Below are 23,164 nucleotides of genomic sequence, written 5' to 3' on the forward strand. Positions count from 1 at the left end.
GTGGAGCCCTGACGAAAGGGGTGCGTCTAATCTCTGCCATGGGACATTAGAGAGAGTGCAATAGCATCGTGAGGGGCAGGTGGTAGAAAGTGATGCGAAAGGGGGGTTAGGGGGGTGACGTCTCGTGAAAGGGAAGACGAGATGGGGCGAGTGGCACCACGGGCGGAGTATAGAGAAAAGAAAAGTAGTGGGACAGGCAACAGGGGGAGGGACATGAGGCCAAACGAGCGGGAAGAGAGCGAGACAATGGTCCGGGTGGGAGAGGACTGAGGGGGAGGTTGGAGGGAAGAAAAAGGAGAGAGTGAGGGGGATTAAGGGAGTGATGAGATCATAGCTCGTCTGCTAGTCTGTTGTCATCCAGGTCAGATTGCTTTATCCCCCCATGATCATCATCCTTTCCCATCCTTTGCCCCCTCTTCTCCTGGAGTGCGGATGCCTCTCTTCCTCAGTGTGAGCCTCTCTTCCAAGTTCTAAGCTAAGGGGGTGTTGCGTAAGAAGAAAAAAGCATTAAATGAATCTATATTTGAAATTAACTTGGGAGCCTGCTTCGCAGTTTCCTCACCTGTCTTCTGTAGCAAGAGAAATGAATGAATGGTTGTATAATGACTGCTAAAGATGAGTTGATATGGCAACCAAACATCTTCCCCAAGGCTGGGCTTAGTAGTACACGACATGTGAACAGGAATGAAATGATGGCGGTATTGTGCTTGACTGTGAACCAAAGGCTTTTACAGTCAAACTCTATTTCCCAATTGACAGCAGGTTTGCACTTAGTGGCTAACATGGTAGTCTATATTTTCAGTCACATTTCATTCTTTTCAAACAGCACACAACTGTTGCATGACACCAGAATATTCAAATCACAAACCAGTTTCCAGCTCAGGAATGTTTTTTTTTTCTTCCCCAAATGATTCTGATGACTTTCAACTATTTCTCCAATTATACTGTCTAGTATTTTAGAAAAAAACAACACAAATTATAGGCGCCAGTGGAAAGTCAGTCTGATGATGCTAGTTGAAATTGGTTCCAATGAAGTACACACTGTTCAAAATGCACATGTTTAGAACATATTCTTCCTTTATATTTTGGTCTGACCAGTCAGTTATAAACCCTTTAAGGTGTTCTAAATTTGAGGTTCTATTTTACAGGGGTCCAGTGGTTCACCACTAATCGGTTTCAGCTCAGCATCCTACAAGAACAGGAACCTAAAAAAAACTGTAATTAGAAGTTACCAAAATAACAGGACTGGACTCCTTAGTTTTTAACATATTTTCATCCCTTCAATAGAACAGAATTACGAAAGTGCTAAATGTACCATGAGCTATGCGAGTGCAGTAAATATTACTACCAAAAACACTTTGGGGTGGTAAATCACACTCAATCACTGTAAATGAAATCGAGCCAGATCACATTTTCTTAAGCAAAGTGCTTCCATTTGTCCCGTTCTTAACTTTCAATCACTTAATGTTCACCAAGCACCCACTGTATTTGTTTTCCACCACTTGTGTGTTACCGCATTGCGACCTACAAGCTTGGCCGTTGACCGCATCATTGGCCTCCCACAAGCCGCTCATTCTCCAACGCTATTAAAATCCCGTCTGGAATTTTTGAGATGGAAAATGTGTAGGCATCTCGCACATTGCTCGAGTGTTATTTGGATGGTCCGAATCGTGCCATAGAATCCTGAGTAGGTGGTAACAGCGAGTGAGTCACGGTTGCGCTTCACAATCACACCCCCTGTGCAGCCTGTTGTCAATAACATAAGCAAAAGAAAGCTTAGAAAGTGCACTCTTCTGTTACCGTTACATAAGAGCAGAAAAAGAAAAATGAGTGTGCAGATTCATAACAGTCTGGCAGATGTGCCGCCGACATGATTGTGTTACGCAACCCACCAAATGGTTCTGGGCAGGTTAGCGTGGCGCAGATTATCCGAGTGATCTATCTCGCCTCAGGCTGTCACCCACTAAATCCATTCACATCCATAATCTGATGTTTTGGACCTGTTTGCCTTACAGTTCCCAACCTCATTTCCTGTGCCGCTCTAACATGAATGTGGTTAGGCAACATCCAAGCCCACATTCTCACTGTGTGTGTTTTGTTTCTGCTGCGCAGCAGGTGTATCGAAATGAGAGATGACTGGATGTTTTTTCCTATGCTTTTAGGAAAGAGTGAGCGCACTAGAAGGAAAGAGGTGAATGAGGCCAAGTACCCAGCAATGGCTACTAACACAACTTTGAGTATAGTAGTTTCAGTGTGTTTCCTTTGAGGAAGTCACAGTGGCGAGGCTTCGTGTAAAACACAGGAATGCGGTCAAAACAAAGACCCTAGTTGGTCTTCCCAAGACAAAGGCTGCAGGTGAACAGATGGTGTTTAGGGACGTCTCCGATGCAATCATGTGATCGCAAATCAGGCTCGGTCACCTCATTTTCGGAGGATCAGAGCCGCGTAAAAAAAGATTGGGTTTTTTAATGGTATTTGTTTACATTTTTTAATATAAACGTCGGAAAGACACTACGCCTCTGAGTTTGAGTGCGTAGTAGTTGTGTTGAAGTGTGAATTCGACCATTTGCATTGTTTGGAGACAATGTTGAGTAAAAGATGTGGTGCTGTTCTTGAATAATTCTGGTTAAATGAACTAATCTGTGACTATTTTCTGTTATCTAAGAGGTGGAATTAGATCTAACGCTGTTGAGCTATTCAGAACCATACTGTAAAATTGGATGTGTCTAGGATTTCCCCATAATCAAAGCCAAAGAGAAGTTTCTCGAGAGCCAGCTATCAGTGTGGGGAAGTAGAGGGAAAGGTTAGTGAGCAGACATCCACGGTGGATGTGAAATATGAATGAGGCCACTCCACTGCGAGCTTGACTAAGCTGCACTCTTATGTGTGATCTATACTTGGCTAGACACTCCTAATCCTCTTTCCTCTTGTAGACTCCACTCACCTGAAACAGCTACAAACTGCTGACTCTTATCAGGCCTAACTTCAAACAAGTCTGGACTTCTTGACCCCAATGCATCCCCCCCTCTTGTTGTTCGAGACCACTGGATAATTTTGTTATTCACGATTCGTTTCCTTTTTCTCGCCACAGGTTTCGCCTTTCCCGACTGGGCCTACAAGCCCGAGTCGAGTCCGGGATCGCGGCAGATCCAGCTGTGGCACTTCATCCTGGAACTGCTGAGGAAAGAGGAGTACCACGATGTCATTGCGTGGCAGGGGGACTACGGCGAGTTTGTCATCAAGGACCCAGATGAGGTGGCTCGGCTCTGGGGGGCCAGGAAGTGTAAACCTCAAATGAACTACGACAAACTGAGCAGGGCACTGAGGTATAATGCTAACACTTGTTTTATCTTCAAGTTCAATTCCGTTCCAGTTTGCTCCTTGTCGACGATTTTACATTTTTTCACCGGCTATATTCAATTTCGAGTCTCAAGTGGAAAAAATGCACAATTGTAGAGCTGTCAAGGGTGGGTGAGAACTTCAAACTGCCAAATGCTGCATTGGGTTCAGACCGTTAAGGGGCAAAAAATTGAATTTTGCCCACCCCGAACAACTTCCGATTCACATAACGTAAAACTAAGTGATATAAGGACTTTAACCTAGTAATTTTACAACTTTTGTCCTAATATACATTGAATAGCCGTCGCGAAGGGTATGATGGGTCAGGAAATTAATCTAATACTCTCTACACTAAAACTATTAAAGAAACTTGCACTTGTTTATACTTGGTGCGCAATTAGGACCTCACCTGTTGTTATCGGAGGAGTTATTATTGTCAAACAGTAAAAATTCCATGAGAGACTTTGGCGAATTTTCCATCCCATAGCAGTAAGCTGACTGGAAGCATTTCATTTCAACCCCATGCAAGTGCAGCCTTTTACTCTTTGGCACTTTTTCAGCCAGACATTCCATTAGTCATGTCAGTTTAAATCCAAATAGCAATGACACAACCCTGGCCACGTGCCTCCACACACTCTATTGACCTGTACCAGTTCAGCGTCCCTCGTGCCAAGTAAAATTCTCGACTGTTTGCCCAGTCACACCTCAACACCTTTTTGTTGTACTTTTAAATTTCCGACCATAGACACAACGCCTGGACTGTTAGCATCTTACAAAAGCGGAGTGATTTGGTTTCTTTATGACGTAGCATCACATGAGGCTTTTGGCTGAGCAGTTTCTAGTTTTTCCATGTATCATGCATGGTGAGGTGAGATATCAAAACAGTACTGTTGGCTATTGAAGGCAGATTGATTGTTTGATACGCAGCGGAAAATGACAAAAACAAACCCGAACATGAAAACATTTGTGGTCCATTGCCTTGGATTACAGTCCTGCTCTGCCAAATCTGCCTCTAAATCTCATTTTGAATAAAAAATGTCTGCTAATGGTGGCCAAGTGGCGCGAGTAGTTACTGCGTCGGCCTCAGAGCTCTGGGGTCCTGGGTTCAAATCCAGGTCGGTCCACCTGTGTGGAGTTTCCTCCCACATTCCAAAACCATGCATTTTAAGCTGATTTGACACTCTAAATTGCCCTTAGGTATGGGTGTGAGTGTGCACGGTTTTCCGTGTCCTTGTGCCCTGTGATTGGCTGGCCACCGATTCAGGGTGTCCCCAGCCTCTGGCCCGGAGTCAGCTGGGATAGGCTCCAGCACCCCCTGCAACCCTAATGAGGATAAAGCGGTTCAGAAAATGAGATGAGATGGGTAAAATGAGATTGGTTTTACAAAAAAAACATACTTAAATTTTTTTTTTTTTTCCCGTGCAAAAGTTATAAGGCGTACACAATTTGAAATGATTAAAAAAACGTATAAAATATGGGAAAAACTTATAAGTTGACAGGTATGTGACATTATTGTGCTACTTTTGCCATTGCTGGCCTTCTAATGAGGTTTGGGCTTGAATTTCCATTGGAAAGGGAGGAAAATAAGGCAACAAGTCTAGTATTCATTACCACCCCCATTAAAACAGGTTACATAAAGATTTTAAGATAAGGTATATTAATCTTACTAGTCAATTAGTTTATGTCCAAATTGAGGCTCTTAAACCTTTTAAAGAATGCTTCACACGCACATTAATCGAATCAAGTTTAAAGGAATTACCTCCCATTTTTGTATTGTGTGCTTATTTACCTTTGAGATTAAGATCTATGCAAAGTCAGGCAAGGAATGTGAGTTGGGAAACTCAGGGTCATGTTGATTATTTATAGCATGTCCAACCTCTCTAACTGTGACAGATTTGAAGCTTAAGCAGCGGTAAGTGCTTAAATATAGCGAGTCTTAGTGTCTATCTTTGCGTCGTCCTCCATTCTCGTTTGGTCCGCTGCGAATAAATGCAGCAAAGTCACCTTTAAACTACAAGGGCGGGCAACCACGCGCCATGTGGTCACCTGACGTGACACTAGATCGGTCCTCCGAGATGCACATCAATAGTAATGTGGCGGCGGGATTAGCGGCACTAAAGATTAATGAAGTCATAAAGAGCGGCGTGCGTACGCCTGCTTGTTAACAGGGCTGCGCGCTGTCAGAAGCCAGGCCAGCTTGTGTCCTTCATGTGGAGCAAACCTGGAGTTCACTAATAGCATCTGGCAATTAGCGTTCACACACATGCCCACCTACTCAAAAATGGGCTTGAAGTGTTCCTTTTCATCTTTCCCATTATTATTGACACCTTCGTTATTATTCTCCTCCTGCCTGTTAAACACATGGCACATTTCTACGCTTTTCTCCCCTTTCTGGTTTTAATTTTGATTAATTGCTGCTTGGCGTGGCACGTGGATAAAGGAGTGAGAAAGTTTTTCTCTTAGTTTTGAGGTTCGGCTTTTTGTGTGGAGTTTGCGTTAGCTCTTTGTGCTTTCATTTGTTTTTGCCGAGGAGTCCAGCTGGAAGAAGTATTTGTAGAATAGATATAAAAGGGGATTCAAGAACACTTCCCATGAGAATGACGTGAGTTGGCATCAAATGCCATACTTTCCGGACTATAAATCCCTCTTTCTTTCATAGTGTGGCTGGGGCTACAAGTCATGTTTGGATTTTTTTCAAAGATTGTTGCGTTCGCATAATCCGTAAGAATTTGCAAAATCGAAATTTCCCAGTTAAAAACATTGCTTTTTCAGATGTTCCAATATTAAAATATCACCACAGAGCAAAGGAAAAACTCAAACTCAAATTTACTATATTTTTCCGCAGGTAATGACTTACCCTATCACATGATAATTTCTACCCAATTATGTCCGAATAAACATGGCTTAGGTCAGTATAGCCGACGAGGAAATCGTGGGATGCCAGTTGACGTGTTCCGAGACTTTTTAAATGTTATTTTTATTGCTACCATGTCTGTTTTACACCTGAGCACGCATCTAACCCCTCCCCAAAATGCGACATATATATATTTTTTCTTTTCCGTTGTCTATTTTTTAGCTGGTGCGACTTATATTCTGAAAAACTCCAGTACTCCTCAGGGTTGTATACTGATAAAATGTCTGAACCTTCCAATGGCTTCCTCCAATCACATAATGTAGAACACAACTTAATGGCTTGACTAGGAGCCCCCTCTCGCCAGGAATCACATGGGTCCTCCCATCTTACGGTCAGCAATCGTGTATGGGTTGCCTACATGGTGGTCAGAGGTCAGAGGGGGCTGCCGCACACAGCTGGAAAAGATTAACAAGCCAACACGTGTGCACATTCACATACACAAGCGTGCCATTGTACCGGGACCCTCCGGCTTGCACGCATGTTTGGTGTGTTTGCTTCATTTCCAAATGTAATTGAAGAGCGGTGGACCACCACCACTGACAAATAATGTTCCCTAGAAATGCAGCGGCAATGATAAAAAAGTGAAAAATGTGGAAAGCGCATTTGAATAGAGTGTAGCCTTCAAAGTTGATGGCAATATAAAGCAGGATTTAAACGTTTCCAAGCTTAAACATAAGCTAACCTCTGTACTTTAAAAGGAAGTTCAGGTAAGTTTGGTCTCTTTGATTAACGTTTAAAGAGCACAGAATATAAAAATGGTTATGAAGGTTAGAAAGTATCTTTACGTTTTCAATACCACTGACAATTCTTGTTGATAACTCAGTCGAAAATAAAAACCTTGCGATAATAGTAGTACTAGAAAAAAAATGGAGTCGTTTCATTACGACAGCTTTGATTTAAATGTGGTCATTTCAAGCTTGGAAGATAATTTTAATGTCGCATAAGCGTAATTACATGGCAATAATTCTTCATCTTTGATGCATAACGTACCACAACAGTTGAAATGATTCTGTGCAAAAAGGATGCATTGTGATGTTTTACTACCGATGACTAAAGATTGGAAATACAGTATAAAGTAAAACTTGAGAGACTAATTTGCGACCACAAGTTATGATTGACCGGAGGCACATTTTCCTCGAAAACTACTATTTAAAGTTGAGCACTTTTCACCATAGCATTTTTGCCAGTTGTACGATAGCTTCCTGAAACGGATGCACACATTGATGTCACCCCAGTGACCACATCCATACTACAGACTGCAGGAAATGCACTCAGCGTTGCTCATCCAGCCAGCTTGTAGGTCAAACGGCCTTCGTGGCAGGAAAGTTCTCGCCTTCACTGTATGGCTTTGTGTTCAACGTGCACGCGCGAGCTTCCCATTGTGCGTCCCTGCGGTGCGTGTTTGTGTACCCGTTGCGTGCGCCGCATTGTCCTGCTTGAATGAGGCTTTTATGTGCTCCACAAACAAACACGCCAAAGTACATATTCGCATTCGTCAGGCATGCGATCGCCATCCCCGGACCCTTACCCAGACCGTGGATCCACCAGCACATTGCCCACGTGAAAGCTTGACTAATCACACCCCACGCCAAGCCCACATCACCGCACATGTGAGTTCTTTAGCGAGATGGTAAGCAGTCATCATTGCTGACTCACAGGCAAGACGCTCACATGTTCCTCTATGAACACCTGTGTGCGCACACGTGTTGACGGGCACAGGCAGAAATTAAGCGGGGCTCATAGGGAGTATTGTAATCATGACTTCCTGTCACCGTCAGCGCCTATTTACAGCGCAACAATGGCCAAAGGCACAGGCTGTACACGCACTCGCCACCGGGTCGCATCCACAATGCTTTTTGTCTGTTTGTTTGTGGAGCTGGGCTATGGTGACCTCATATGTCTATCATGTGCTGGGCAAAAAAAACAATATTGCTCTTCTGGAATAGCAATGGCCAAATCGTTTCATTTTCCGAACTGCTTATTCTCACTTGGGTCGCAAGGGGTGCTGGAGCCTATCACAGCCAACTATGGGCACCAGGCAGGGGACACCCTGAATTGGGGTACTCGGACGTTTGGTCGACCGGACGTTTGGTCGACCGGACGTTTGGTCGACCGGACGTTTGGTCGACCGGACGTTTGGTAGAACGGACGTTTGGTAGAATGGACGTTTAGTAGAACGGACGTTTGGTCGACCGGACGTTTGGTAGAATGGACATTTGATAGAACGGATGGTTGGTCGCCGGGTTGTTACTGTTGAAACCAGCTTTCAAAATTATAATCATGAGAGAGAGAGAGAGAGTGAGTTTAATATCTAATATCAAAATATCAACAGTAAACTCTCTGTCATAATTTGACAGCGAGCGAACCCGGCGACCAAACATCCGTTCTACCAAACGTCCGTTCTATTAAACGTCCGGTCGACCAAACGTCCGGTCAACCAAACGTCCGGTCGACCAAACGTCCGGGGACCAAACGTCTTTCGACCAAACGTCCGGTCGACCAAACGTCCGGGGACCAAACGTCTTTCGACCAAACGTCCGGTCGACCAAACGTCCGGTCGACCAAACGTCCGGTTGACCAAACGTCCGGGGACCAAACATCCGGGGACCAAACGTCCGGGGACCAAACGTCTTTCGACGAAACGTCCGGTCACGCTGAATTGGTGGCCAGCCAATCACAAGGCATGGGAAGACAGACAAATATTCTCACTTACACTCACTCGCAATATAGCCGCCACCGTGTATAAACCGCACCCTCAAAATTGCCTTAAAGTCATTGAATTTTACAATTTCTCGTATAGGACGGCCTCTGATTCACAATTTTGGTGGCCGACGACCCCGTGTTGTGCCTGGGTTTCACTTGGTGGCTTCTACATGTAGACCTTTTCATTAACTGAGTGGCTCCAACAGTTTTGACCAGTGAGTTAATTTGATAATCAATCCATTGTCCATTAATCCTGGGAGCCCTAATTTAAACATCCATATTCCTTTATTGACGCCGTTCTCCCTCCTTTGACGTTAATGTTTCGGAACGCACCCGCTCTGTGTAATCACGGCCTTAATCCACGGCCTGGAAACGCTCGCCACTTGATGGAACGCTTCTCCACTGTTTCAACCCCCAAAGCTTTACTGGCATTGATTGTTCAATCTGCTCATTGGGTTCAAAACAAAGCAGGATCATTTCTCGGATGGTATGTTCAGGTTGGTGAGGGGGTGTTGGGGCACCTGTAGATCCATCACGATAGACTGGGTATACAGGAGAGGGTAAGTGTGCGGTGGGCAGCTAAACACAGGCACTCCAAAAATCTCTTTCTTCTCTTTTGAAGTGAGTTCAAATGCTCTTCAAAGAATGCTTGCCCCCATGATGGCGCAGGCATAGGAGGGGCACAGGAAGTGAGTGTTTGACCATGTGCTCTTTACGTGCCCCCAGGCCCCACAGCTTGAATTAACTTCTTGTTTTGCACAAGCTCAACCGAATCTGGCGAAATGGATACTTGGGAATCAGATCGGACGGCTAAGCGCCCTCAATGTCAGTCAATGAGTTAAAAGGTGTTTAGAGTCGGCATTCTGTCAATTTGGGCTCCCTTGTCAAAAGTTTGTTGACAGGAGCGTAACTCGAGCGCATAATCGTCAGCGTTCCATTCCGACGTTGTCGTGCATAGGCAATTGCTTACATGGGATTGTGGTCAAAAGGCACTCTAAAAATATGACCCATTTTTCTTTGTATTTTGTGTCCCACTCAACGTCCATCATGTTCTCCTGTGGGTTTTCTGTGGGTACTGCACTTTCCTCCCAAATCCCCAAAACATTCATGCTAGGCTGAATGATCACTCAAAATTGCCCATAGGTATGAGTGTGAGCGTGAATGGTTGTGCCCTGTGATTGGCTGGCCAGCTATTCACCGATCGCCTGGTGCCCGTAGTTAGCTGAGATCGACTCCAGCACCCCACACGACCCTCTGATTGAATGAATGTTTGTCACAATTGATTTTACCTCGCTGTTTACCTTGTCAGGATGGACTTGGTTGAATTGAACATACATCCAACTAGCATATGCGTACAAAACAAGTGCCTAATGTGTGGAGGCGATTTCGCAATTCCAGACACACAGTCCACCATCAGTGTAATGATAGCCATTAGGCACTGATTGGCTCACCTGCGTAGCCCGCAGGCTCAGTGGTTGGATTTAACTGGTGCCAGCTGAGCAACACATCGCGCGATAAAAGCACACCCGACACATGTTGATCAAGCCAAGTTGACAGATGGTCAAACCGCAGCGCCACATGAACGTGGTAGGTGTTGTTAGTCCAGACCAGACCAGACCAGACCCATCTCCCACTTTTTCTTTGACTCAGTGCGCGAGGTTATGCAAAAAAGAGGATGCGTATCCTTGGAAGAAAGCTAGGATGTTATATAAAGACACGGACAAAGGTTAATAAAAATGCAGCCTTGCACTGTAGGCAATCGGCACGGGGAAGGAAAAGCTTGTGGTGGGAGGGTGAGAGAAAAATAACAGAATGGAGGTTACATAAACAAATAAAGATGGGCCGAATTATTAGTGGCTTTGCTTCGCCGTTACATAAAGAGATGATTCCGTGCTGTAACATGAAAACTGGAGTCGTTTTAAATGGGAGACATTGCAAAGCCTTGGAAATTGGAACACACAGAAAATTGTCGTCAAAATGTGCCAGCTTAGTCCATTCGCTGTTTCTCATTTACCTGTTGACTTATCATTCTGTCATCAAAGCTTCATCACGCAACACCCTGTAATATGCCTTACGCAGAGCAGGTATATTTTGGGGCGCTTATTAAAGCGTGCCTTGGATTACGAGGTGTGAAGCCGTCACCATCTCTGTTAACTTAAAAGGAGAATGCTGCCATTAAACATTAGCGTCATGACTTGTGGGGAAAGATGAATCGTTGACAAACTCCTAAACCAAGGGTGTCAAACGTGTAGGATGTGGCCCGCTAGGGGGTCCGTTCTGGGTTGCGGCATTGTTCTGCTTGACGCCTCATTCATACTGTACGTACAGACTTAAATGCTTTCATTTTTTACGACAAGGGCGCTGCAGAACTGGAACTTTGTGAGTTGTGTGATCAAGTGATGTCCTCCGTGGGATTTTGTGCTACAGTACATTTAGGCAGACTACCCCTGCTGTGTCGCAAATCCTCCATGTGTGCGCTCTTAATTCACTTTGGCATAGGATCAACAGTTCAAAACATAATGTGTGTCTTTTCTTTATCGTGCCGTTTCTCATTTGGGCAGGAGAGGTGTAGTTTTTCCTGAATAACAATGGGCAACAAGCCATGGTTTTCCATTGTATAGCAACAGGTTGTCGGCTCAAAGGGGAAATGAGCAGTGTTTTATATGCTAAGGCACAGTATGTAAAAATGTCTTTGTTTAGTTTCACAGTTTACTTTTCATTTTCCGAGCTGCTCATCGTCACGGGTTGCTGAGCCTAGTCCAGCTAACAACGGGTAGTAATTGTGGTAACCTTGGAGAAATATATTTTTAATTTTTGCACTGTTCATACCAGCATTTATCGCTTTTACCATACAAATATTATGATCTACTCAATATTGTGATTCCTTCAACTAATCTTGCACTTCCTCATCAGATACTACTACAACAAGAGAATCCTCCACAAGACCAAAGGCAAGCGATTCACGTACAAATTCAACTTCAATAAACTGGTGTTGGTCAACTACCCTTTTATCGACATGGGCTCCACTGGTAAGCGTTACGTGCACGTGCACGCTGCTCCTAATCCCGCAATATGATGCAGCGATTATGCGGGATTCGATTGGAAATCCCTGTTCTTTCTCAGCATCCTCCGTCTCTGTCGTCTCCAGGAAACAATGTTCCTCAGAGCGCCCCACCTGTCCCTTCCGGGGCGGGGACCCACTTCCGGTTCCCGCCCTCCACACCCTCGGAAGTCCTCTCCCCGAACGAGGACCTGCGCAGCCCGGGCAGCCTGTACAGCTCGGTGGCCCGTCGTGTGGCCCGCGGTTCCGTCAGCGACTGCAGCGACGGCACCTCCGTCAATTCCGAGATAGAGGACGGCATTACAGGCGGCGGGGAGGACAGGGCGGAGAGGAGCGCGGGTGGCGGAGGAGGGCCCCCGGGTGGGGGCGGAGGCTACAGAAGCATCATTCACCCTCGCCTGTCTCACGAGACTCTGTTCCGCCTATATGGAGGAGCGGGTAACCCGGGTGCTCACCCGGGAGCTCGTGGCCACGCCGGACACCGTATCCACCCGGAGTCTTTGTCTCCCTTCCCCGTGTCCCCCCTGCCTGGGCCCGGAGGACCGGGCCTCCTCGCCCCGCCTCTGTCCCCAGCTTTGAGCATGACCCCTGCATCCCACCTCCCTTACACTCCCTCACCCACACTCTCGCCCATGCTGGGCTCCCACTTCTCCTTCAACCCCGAGGACATGAAGCGCTACCTTCAGGCCCACACGCAGTCGGTGTACAACTACGGGCTGAGCCCCCGGGCGTTCCTGCAGTACCCCAACATCGTCATTCCGCAGCCTCACCGGCCCGCCGCCGACAAGGTGGGTCTGGGCGGTGACAGAGGCGCGGCTGAGCGGGCCGATAGAGAACGCGGAGGTGAGCGGCAACACCACGCCCCACTTTCTCACTCTGGCCACCACCACCACCACCACCCGCACCAGCCTCACTCGGCCCACCCTCACCCACACCCTCACTCTCACCCGCTACATCACACGCTTCATCTGGGCGAAGAACCCCCGCATTTGTCCCCCTTTAAATTTAAGCTGCAGCCTCCGCCGCTGGGCCGCAAGCAGCGGGATGGGCAGATCCAGAGCAAAGCCAGGCAGAGCTCGCTGTCCTCCGGCTCGGGGTCCATGTCGTCCACTTCGGGCCTGGGCTCCTCGCTCTCGTTCGGCAGTGACCTGAGCTCGGCCAGCGGTTCGGGCCTCATCTCCGCCTCGTCCTCCACGCAGTCCCTCAACAGTGCGGGACTTCCTAAGATCAAGGTAATTTGATCAGTTGATGCTTCAAATCGGTTTTGCTCAAATCCTCATTTAAACGCGGGCTAGCACCGCCAAGAAAAGAAAAATATTCATTTATTGACCCACAGCAAATTACTAGATGAATTACTAACTTCCTTATAATAATGGCCCTTTTGATTCACACAGTATTGTAGAAATACCATGTGCGATGATTTTTCTTAAAATATAATCTGATTTCAGGTGGAGCCCATCTCAGACATCGAATCGGAGGAAGAAGTCGAGGTGACCGACATAAGCGACGAAGACCCCGACGAACGAGATGAAGACTTTGAGCTCTTTGCACACCATCTCTCTCGAGCCCCGAACCATCAGCGCCACCTCATCTCCAACGGCTCGGCGTCCCACCGGTCGCTCCCCGACGAGGACCTGGACGAAGACGTTTTCAAAGCCCCCGCCCCGCCGCCGTCTGGCCTGGTGCCCTTCTTGCAACACGGTTACTCCAACGCCCACCGCGGGGCGGCGCCCGTCATGAAAACTGAGCCCGCGGACGAGAGCCCTCCCCCGCATCCGCCACCCCAAACCAAGTGCATCCCCCTGAAGCTGCGCTTCAAGAGGCGCTGGAGCGAAGACCAGCGGATGGAGGCCTCGCTAGAGGAGTCCGACGACAAGAAGGTCCGACCGCAGGAGCAGAGGGACCGTCAGGGCGAGCGGCACATGGAGACGGAGGACGATGGGCCCGGAGAGGCGGACGGCCACCCTCTGTCGACCTACCAGAACTCGGCGGTCCCGCCCTTGCCCGCGCATCGACGAGTGAGCGCGGAGCTCCATCGGGCCACGGCACAACTGTCCCTGGAGAACAAAGACTGCTGATAGAACCGGACGCCGGGGGTTTGGAGGAAACGGTTCTTCTATAATCCCCGGAGCATCCAACCCTCCCGCAGGCCCGAGCGACACCTCAAAACCGCCTTACGATTACGCTGACGGATCGCCCACAGACAGGTTGACTTTCAGGATTCTTCTGGGACACGTTTTGTGGGGGGAAGACATCCTCTGATCCAGCCATCGCATGAACACTGACGAAAAGTCACGTTTCCACCAGGCAGGGTGATTCGCTTCAGCCAAATCGAATTGGAAACCCTAAAAGCCCTTTTTGGAACCTCACGTTGTCCTTTGTGACATTTGCGTCGGTCTAGTATGGGACTCCATCCATAAACACTCTTTCCAGTTCATTGAAGACTCTAAATTATCCATTTTGAACGCTTGTGTTTGTTCAGGTGTCCTCTGCCTCTTGCCCAAAGTCCGCTGGGATTTCCTCCAGCTTGCTCTTAAATCAGAGAAAAGTGTATAGAAAGTGGAAGGATGGAGAGGTTTTGTCTATATCTAGATAATGTATATCTCCCACTTCTTGCCTCAAGTCACGCTCCCTAAATAGTCAAGTGGGCTACAAGAACAGAATGTCTGAACGGAACCATACTGCTTGGTGGAAACGGGTCATAAGTGGACTGCAATCAGCTGGACTACTTACCTCTCCAAAGGCCAGTGAACTTCTAACGCGCCTCTCGTCACATTTTCCTCAGGGGACCCGTTTTCCCTCAGCCGCTTCCCTAACCGTCACTCCACCATGTTGTAAATAGGCGACTATGACAAGTGCCTGTATTTCCTAAACTCTCAGTCACACGGGACTTGGCAGGATGACAAGAAAAAGTGGGAGCAGAGGGGAGGGGTGGTCTTTGCCTGAGCGGAACTCCTGGCAAAACCTGCCCCGCTCCACTCAGGGACGCCTGTTGCAGTTTGATCGTCTGAAAGAAAGAAACAAAAAAAAACGAGCGGTGGTTACAGACTGTCAGGCGTGCTCTCGCCTGACGGTCTCTTCTGCAGACCACCTGTGTAAAGTCCACTTACCGAGAAAATCCTGACCCCGACCCAACATGGACAAGCAAAAATGTTTTTGCTCACCTTACTTCACCAGCCAAAACTCTTCAAATAATCAACACACATTGACATGCTCTCCGACTTCACCCATATGATCGAATTCCAAGCAAGATTTTAAAGAATGTCCCATTTCGCAGTCCCACCCTTCACCTCTTCACCCAACAATTGTGATAGCAGTAAACTATGCGAGATAGCAATCTAAATTGGTGTTTGTTAAGACCTGACAACCCTGTTAACTCAGAAAAAAATTGAAGGGGGCCAAATATGTCAACAGCAACAATCAACTAAAATATTTCAAGTAGTTCCTCGCGGTACACCGCGAAACGTGAAAAACCGGGGTTTTACTATGAAAAATAATTCCACAGTAATCCCCCATTGTTTGCTGTGACCCGCAAAAGAGGAGAAAAAAACGCAAAAAATCGGCTGCCATAAGTTATCAGTTTTTATTTCCTATTGATGGTGTCACATCCTTTTTCTTCACATTGCGTGAGAGAAAGGCAATTTGGTGTTTGTCTAGGATTATTAGCAAATAAGCAATTTAGAAAAATTCTACTTTTATTTGTTTTCCCACAGGAAAATGACAATGGTACCTCTTCTTATGAAATTAATTTGTTCCAGAAATATTTTTACAAGTTGCATTTTACATGGACAAGCTCTAATTAATTTCAACCGTTTTAAATTCCCTAATAATACCGAAGAAACCCTTTTTAAAATGATGAATGATAGACTAAACACAAAAAAACTGAAAACAACATTTTCTAATTAAGACATGCAAATAGATTTTACATCATGGATGGGGGAGGCACGACGGGTGAGTGGTTAGCACGTCGGCCTGACAGTGGGGGACTGGGTTCAAATCCAGGTCGGTCCACCTGTGTGGAGTTTGCATGTTCTCCCCGGGCTTGCGTGGGCTTTCTCCGGGTACTCCCATTTCCTCCCACATTCCTAAGACATGCATGGTAGGCTGATTAGACACTCTAAATTGCCCTTAGGTATGAGTGTGAGCGTGAATGGTTGTTAATCTCCTTGTGCCCTGCGATTGGCTCGCCAACAGTTCAGGGTATGGGCCTCTGGCCCGATGTCATCTGGGATAGGCTCCAGCCCGTTTGGCAGCTGAGTAAACATACGTACACACCCACATAAACATACAATTTAACATCTTAAAATTACTTTATTTTTGGGGATATTTCAATGCAACAAAGGCTCCTACGATATATCCGTATTTAGAAACATTGGTAAGTGGAGGTACCACTCATCTCATTATCTCACATCTACTTTTTTTGGGTTTCAGCCATTTCCACGTGGGACACTTAACCGGCAAACCTGCCTTACCTGCTCCTCGCGAGTGCGTACGTTTGTGTGAGACGCAGCTCAGGGCGAAAGGGTAGCGAGCGAGCGAGGTGTGAAGGAGGTTAATCATTACTGGAAGGAAACGTGTGACGTGCGTGTCCTCAAATAGCCTCTCTCTCTCTGCTCTTTCTCTCTCCTCTCTCTTTTCTCATTCTATGCACACACGCGCACTCACATGCACTATTGGCGCTTGTTGACGTCCCGGGACCAGACAGATCCATAAGACCTCCAGGCAGCTCTATGATCGAATTCCCCCACTTTTTTTTGTCTGGCTGAGAGCATGTCAAAAACACGCATATACATACATGTACACACTGGTGCGCGCTTACTTGTAACTGACCGCTGCCTTACTGCTGACTTTTCTCCTAAAACAAATGATCTTTTCCTCGCTTAAGAAAAAAAAAGCACCAAGATTCTCAATCAAGAGGACAAAAGTTTATTTTTCTGATGTGAATATTGTTCTTAAAGTCCCCCTCCAGTTGGCATTATTACTATTATTATTATTATTATTCCCTATTTTCTGTTGTGTACATCCAATCCCCGCCAAAACCTCTTTTACTGTTTTTAGATTGAACTGGTGTATTTGAACGCAAATGAATACCCCTTTTATTTTTTTTCTTCATCCTGTAAAATCATGTTTATCTTGTAGTTTTTACCTTTAAGGGAGGTTGCACATTTGCAAAAATCAGATTGCGTGTACTATTGTTTGTGTAAATGTTACGTAACACTCCCGACCGACGCTGAGATGAGCCGAGTTTAATCCCGTGACGTAACATCATCTCCACCTTTTTTTTCCCCGCCTTGTGGGTTGGCTGCCCCCGCCCCCCTCCCTCCAAAAAGTTGTAATTAAGATGTAATCAGGGTTAATTAAAACCAGATAAAAGCCAAAACAAAAGCTCCCGTGTGATTGTTTATGTTTGCTGGTCTCACTTGGATGCAAATTTGTTACTGTTGCAGTATTAACTGGCAGACAGTAAGATTGTTAGCTTTAATTACCTGCTTGTCAACAACGAGATTAAATTTTGGTCTCAACAACGCATGTGTACTTTGATATATAATAAGTGTGTGAAATATCAAATTTCTCTTTACTTCTAAAGCAAGGGTGCACTGTTCAGTCATGCTAACTCAAAATTTTAAATACACGACAGAAATTATTATTTCATATTACATGACAAAAAAGTCACTCAAACTACCCTGTTATATAATTTTAGCAGTGGTGGACCATCAGGTCCTGCAAGCCCTTCTCTGTTGGCCTAAAAATATCTGAATCACAGACTGATGTTAATTATATTTTGTCCATGAATACTAAATAATCATAATAACAAATAATTCCAAATTGTCTGACAGCTTCCTTTCATTGCTTTTCCCCTGCGCTGCTTCCAAGTGTGTGTTTTCATATTTAAGCATTTAACCAATCACATTTCAGACATTATTTGTTGCCAGGGTCAGAAATCCACCCGAAGGCCTTCACAACCAGTTAAAATAGGCGTGGATAAAACTGTTGCTTTAACCAATCAGGTTTCGAGTTGGCGACACCCAGGCCTTCTCATAGGGGTAGGGACACGTCATCACGTTCACATACTATGATTGGCTGGTGAAAGAGTGGACTAGCCAGAGCTAACAAACTATGTAGCGAGCTGAACAAGCAAATATATTGTTGTGTTGATTTGATAGTTGTTTTGTCAACCCACAATGGCTGAAGGAGGAGAAGAAATGGATATGGTTGCAGATCTCCTGTTAAAGCCATTTTCAAGACGGCCCCTTTAAATATGTATGAATAAGGTCAGAGTTCAAATTGCCGTCATCACCCTTCAAAATGGCGGATGAGCCAGGAGCCAGTTCGCTAGTGGACTGCAGAGCAGCTCAGAAGTGACGATTTACCGAAGAAAGACCTGATAAACCTCTCACAGGACAATGCAGCGCATTCGGTACGTTGTCATTTGGGGATTTAGAAGCCCCAGTTCTCATTTTATGAGTGCTTTTTGACGGGAGCATGCTTCCTTCGCGTGCTGTAGCCTCACGTGGATGGAGACGGAAAAATGTTTGCAAACAAATTGGCTCCATTGCGTTACCTATAGCTCTTTATGTTTAAAAATACATCATTCCATTGTGTGTTTCAGTACCCCAGCGGAGTACAGACTACTGGGAAACATCAAGAATGTGGCCAAAACGGCCAAAAAGGGGCAGCTTGTCGACGCCATAGCGAGCTGTTTGTCAGCAAAGTGAGTCATTTCTTCAAAAATAGTTTTTTTAATTTTCTCTATCCGTGTAATAATTAAATGTCAGCGTTCAGTATTCAAGGCTTTGCTCAATTAGCTTTATTTATTAGGATATATTCAAATTTTGAACGAAAACACTAACTGGTCTGGTGTTGATTTTTTTGATGGCAAAAACCTGTGTGGATAACTCACCCACAGTAGTGCCATCTAGTGGAGTTGTGAGGAATAAACGGTACGCTTATAGAATATACCTTTACCCTAAACTTGTTTTCCTTTTCCTAAAGACCAAAGGGCTTGGACCTTTTCAATTTTAGTTTTAAATGCGTCTTTGACAAAAACTAAGTGAAACATTCACTCAACAATAGCGCAAGGGTCATTTTGGATTGGATTGGATAACTTTATTCATCCCGTATTCGGGAAATTTCATTGTTCCAGTGGCAAGAGGGTCAGGATGCAGGAATAGGAAGGGCATTTTAGACATAAATAGATAGGTAATAAGTAGGTCAAGAAATAAATACACGAATAAATATATAATTAAATAAGCGTGTTGCTTAGCACATATATACGTACATGCATGCATACGGTAGGTCTTAACACCCAGCCATTTTTTTGTTAAAAATTGTTTTGACTCAAGTTTAAACATATGGTGAAATAACTATTTTTCCTCAGTCGGATGATAAGAAAAACTGAAGCAATGATGACTCTTTGGGATATTTATATATTTAAAAAAAAAAAGGATTTCAAATGATTGACTGGAAAAACTCAAGGATGAAATAACATGAGTCATTTGTGCATCGAAACGGTTAACAAGCAATTGCATAATCACGTTGTGGTGTTTTGTAGACGTTTAAAGCCACGGTGACCCAAGTGTTTCAGGTTATTTAATTTATTTTCATGTGATGTGCACTAAACCTACTCATTTTGTATCATGCTTCTCTTCAGGTTCAACCCAAGTTTACCAAATCAACGCTAAAGGTAACAAGACAAACTTCCCCAAAAGGTTGACATGGTGCACTGCTGTTATATGGGGACATTGGATGATGGCAGTCTTTGACACCAACATCCCCTCGAGGGCCCTAGTCCGGTAGGTTTTCCATATCGCCCACTACATCTGACTTGAATGATCAAGATCCTGAATATTTGATTTAGATGTTGGTGGTGGACATAGAAAATACACTGGATAGGCCCCCCCCGAGGACTGCAGTTGGAGATCTGTTATAACGCCTCAGATCATTTTTGAGTCTCTCTACCGATGAGCAGTCATCAGAGGGGTATGCCTTAATATTTCCATTTTTTTCCTCCTGTGACTTTAATGTTGCTTGCCTTCTTTTGCAGAGAGTTGGCACTTGTGTGGTCTTATTGGAAGGGCTTTCCTGGTAAGTATATTAATGTTAATAGAAAAAAAACTAATTTAGTAGGTTTTTTTTGGCCAATTTTTTGACTTAGTCTTTTTTTTATGTTGGACTTTGTATGAGTCTCTTGACTTAATTTTTTTTCCCTTCCAGAATACCAAGAAGATTTTCTGATGGATGATTGCACAGCTACATGAACATCTTTAAATGCTTAATTTGTGGAAAAAAATAAATGTTCTTAAACTGTATATATCTTATTCTTTACATTTACCTAATGAACAATGCAAAACCACATTTCAAGTTGAATTTTTTTATTGACAGGAAAACATTTTAGCACACTTAGAAATTGTCATCACAAGAATTGATTGGTCTGGCCAGTCTTTTCTCCACCTGCAGACAAAATTTGATATTAAATTTTAAAAAAACACTTAGAATATAAAATGAAAAAAAAAAGACCCGAATGAGGTCTAGGTCTTTTTTCCCCAAGTGTTTTGAAAAAAAAAAAGACCCGAATGAGGTCTAGGTCTTTTTTCCCCCCAAGTGTTTTGAAAAAAAAAATGCTGCACATCTCTTTATTCAGGGGTCTGGACTCTACCTATATAAGAGGGGGAAAGATTATACTTTGGATGAATACTTGGATATTCTACAATAAAAAAAAATTTAACCTCAGAAGACTACTAGCATTCTCCAAAGTGCAGAGTGGCATCATCTTCAAGTGGGCAACCTGGGAAGATCACCTGGTCCTCCAGAGTCAGAACATGGGCCTAATGCATGCAAAAAGGGGAAAAAAGCAAACGTTATCATATATAGAGACTGCATATTCAAGAGATAGGCTTAGGTTTTGTTTTTGGAACATCTTTTACCTTGATCTGGCCCAGTGTCCTCTCCTGAAGGAAGAGCTGCTTCTTGCTGCAAAACAGGAAAAACTTGATTTTGCTATTTGGGAGTTGCCATATAATTATTAAAGGAAAGAGAAATCTTACAAGAAATTTAATAAACGATCAAGATAAAGACTATGAAAATGTTAGTGAAATCATACCCGTCAACCTCTGCCGATAACTGCCCTTATAAATGATTATGATTCCCCTTACAAACCCCCAAAAAACCTCACAAACACCGTACGAGTCGTACGGTGTTTGTAAGGTTTTTTGGGGGTTTGTAAGGGGAATCATAATCATTTATAAGGGCAGTTATCGGCAGAGGTTGACAGGTATGGTGAATGCTCCGAGCTATTTTCCCTTTTGCAGTCAATGTGATTAAATATACTGACTGACATTTACAACAAGGAGAAAGTTGGCTTAACAATTTTTGTATAAACAAAACAATTACAAATTGGAAACGGGTGTTTAGCACTCGCAATGGAAACAGTCATGTTTGAGTGGGCCTTTACCCAGCACATTGTCCGTTGATATCTCGGCTTTGTTTGTTTAAATTAAAAGTCTTTCTACACGACTAAATAATGGAGAGACAACGGACGACATCCTTTTAAAGTCAAATGGGAAGCGTCTTCGTGAGGCTAATGCTAAGATAGCTAGTCACATGTGGCACACAGCCAGCCGGAGGGGAATAGGAGTCCAAACTTTAATTGTTGACGATGTGTTCGACCCAGCATTAAACTAACAGATTTGTTGGCGTTTTGGGCTCAATTGATTGCTAAAATATCTCCCAGTAATGTGATAAAAATGCACTTACGCCAGTAAATTGCTGAACACCTTACCTCGTTGGCGTGCTAACCGCCCGTCTGCATCGAAAAGGCTCTTGTAAGGGGCGCGATACTGCGCATGTCCTTAATTTAAGCACCTGGGTACACAATAGGCGTAACCACGCCCACATTGTCCCGCCATATTGAATGTGGAAAAGATGGTGGCTTGCTTACCGTGCTCCAGGAATTGTTTTTTTTTTCCTCCCAACTCAATGTCTATGTTTTGAAGATGACGTAGATTAGTCATGAATTTTGTGGTCTTGATGCTATAAAACAGTGTGTTAGTAGACTAATTTTACCAAATATGGAGTTACATTTTTACTTAGTATTTTACATCAACTCACCTTTATTCCAGGCCATCTGACTCCATTAAAAGTGTAACATTTGAAACACAGAATGCTTCATTCTATTGTATACAATAACAGTTGCACAGCCTGCCACTGAATTTTAGTGCCTTGAGTTTTACAGTAAAAAGTAGCTTTCATCATAAACACAAAACTGAATATCTTGCAATATTGAACTTTTTTCTTCCCTATTTTAAATAATTTAAATTTTTACTCAAAGGTTGCCATTGGCAAAGAATAACAAACCAGTTTCTTTTTAAATGTTATTAAATTAACAGTAGTTTTCGCATTGACCTACATAAACTTTAGGATATCATTATTGAAACTAAGGTAACGCATTAACAAACTCTCCAGTCTCTATTGGGTTTAATATTTCATACTTTGGCTGCCATTGACGGGGATAGACCTCCATCCCATTTCAATTGGGAGTCAAAATGCCGAAATAACGATCAATGTATCTTTGAATGATTTCTTGCCTCATGATGAAATAAAGTCTCATAACTACTCTGTAGTCAGCCTTATTGTCTTCTTCTGACGCCCTCTGGTGGTTTAGCTATGTAACTACAACTTTGTGCTGTCCCAGGAAACAGACAAGTCAGCCAGGGAAGGTCAACTGTACGATTTTTGTCTCCTGTTTTTTTTTTTATTTGGATGAATGAAACACGTTCAGTTACAAAAATGACTTAAAATGAACAACACTGTACAATGAACAAGCAGAGTTACTTTTTTTTGGTTTTGTTTAGGTTTTCAAGAACACACTAAAAGTCGCTACTACGAGGGCCGAGGGGGGATTTCGGGGGGGAATTGGGGCTCACGTGATGGAAGACACAAAAGGAAGGGAAGGTGGGTGATGTCATTCAAACACACGTTAATTGACAGGGGTGATTAAAGCTACGAGAACAAGGAAGTTGGCAAATAAGCACTCCCGCCGGGGTACCCCTCACTCACAGACAGTTGGGAAAAAACATTGGGGTGAAAAGGGAAAGGGGGGATACTTTGTCAGAAAGAGGACGAGAACTCAAGAAGGATCGGAACAGCTA

At 44.4% G+C, this 23,164-nt stretch overlaps 1 protein-coding gene and 2 long non-coding RNA genes across 5 annotated transcripts in view; 2 read left to right on the plus strand and 1 right to left on the minus strand.

Moving 5' to 3' along the window:
• Positions 1–15,457, plus strand: part of erfl3 (Ets2 repressor factor like 3) — a 40,672-nt gene extending 25,215 nt beyond the window's left edge. The window contains exons 2-5 of the mRNA XM_077599005.1: positions 3,092–3,326; positions 11,870–11,985; positions 12,105–13,249; positions 13,466–15,457. Of these exons, the coding sequence (XP_077455131.1) occupies positions 3,092–3,326; positions 11,870–11,985; positions 12,105–13,249; positions 13,466–14,095 (2,126 nt within the window). The 3' untranslated portion in view covers positions 14,096–15,457. The remainder of the gene's footprint in view (positions 1–3,091; positions 3,327–11,869; positions 11,986–12,104; positions 13,250–13,465) is intronic.
• A 2,691-nt stretch (positions 15,458–18,148) lies between these two features.
• Positions 18,149–20,063, plus strand: LOC144073293 (uncharacterized). 2 transcript variants are annotated; one of them, XR_013300047.1, is made up of 4 exons: positions 18,149–18,435; positions 18,628–18,729; positions 19,669–19,810; positions 19,876–20,063. It is a non-coding gene; the product is annotated as an uncharacterized LOC144073293 (long non-coding RNA). The 2 variants fall into 2 exon arrangements; XR_013300046.1 differs by having other exon boundaries at positions 18,163–18,435; positions 19,669–20,063.
• A 309-nt stretch (positions 20,064–20,372) lies between these two features.
• LOC144073294 (uncharacterized) lies at positions 20,373–21,865 on the minus strand. Of its 2 annotated transcripts, none has more exons than XR_013300049.1 (4): positions 21,796–21,865; positions 20,942–20,987; positions 20,744–20,842; positions 20,373–20,468 (listed from the first exon to the last, which is right to left on the minus strand). It is a non-coding gene; the product is annotated as an uncharacterized LOC144073294 (long non-coding RNA). The 2 variants fall into 2 exon arrangements; XR_013300048.1 differs by lacking the exon at positions 20,373–20,468 and adding an exon at positions 20,635–20,673.
• Between the last annotated feature and the right edge of the window lie 1,299 nt (positions 21,866–23,164).

Source organism: Stigmatopora argus, chromosome 4 (genome assembly GCF_051989625.1).
Source record: "Stigmatopora argus isolate UIUO_Sarg chromosome 4, RoL_Sarg_1.0, whole genome shotgun sequence".
Taxonomy (NCBI): Eukaryota; Metazoa; Chordata; class Actinopteri; order Syngnathiformes; family Syngnathidae; genus Stigmatopora; species Stigmatopora argus.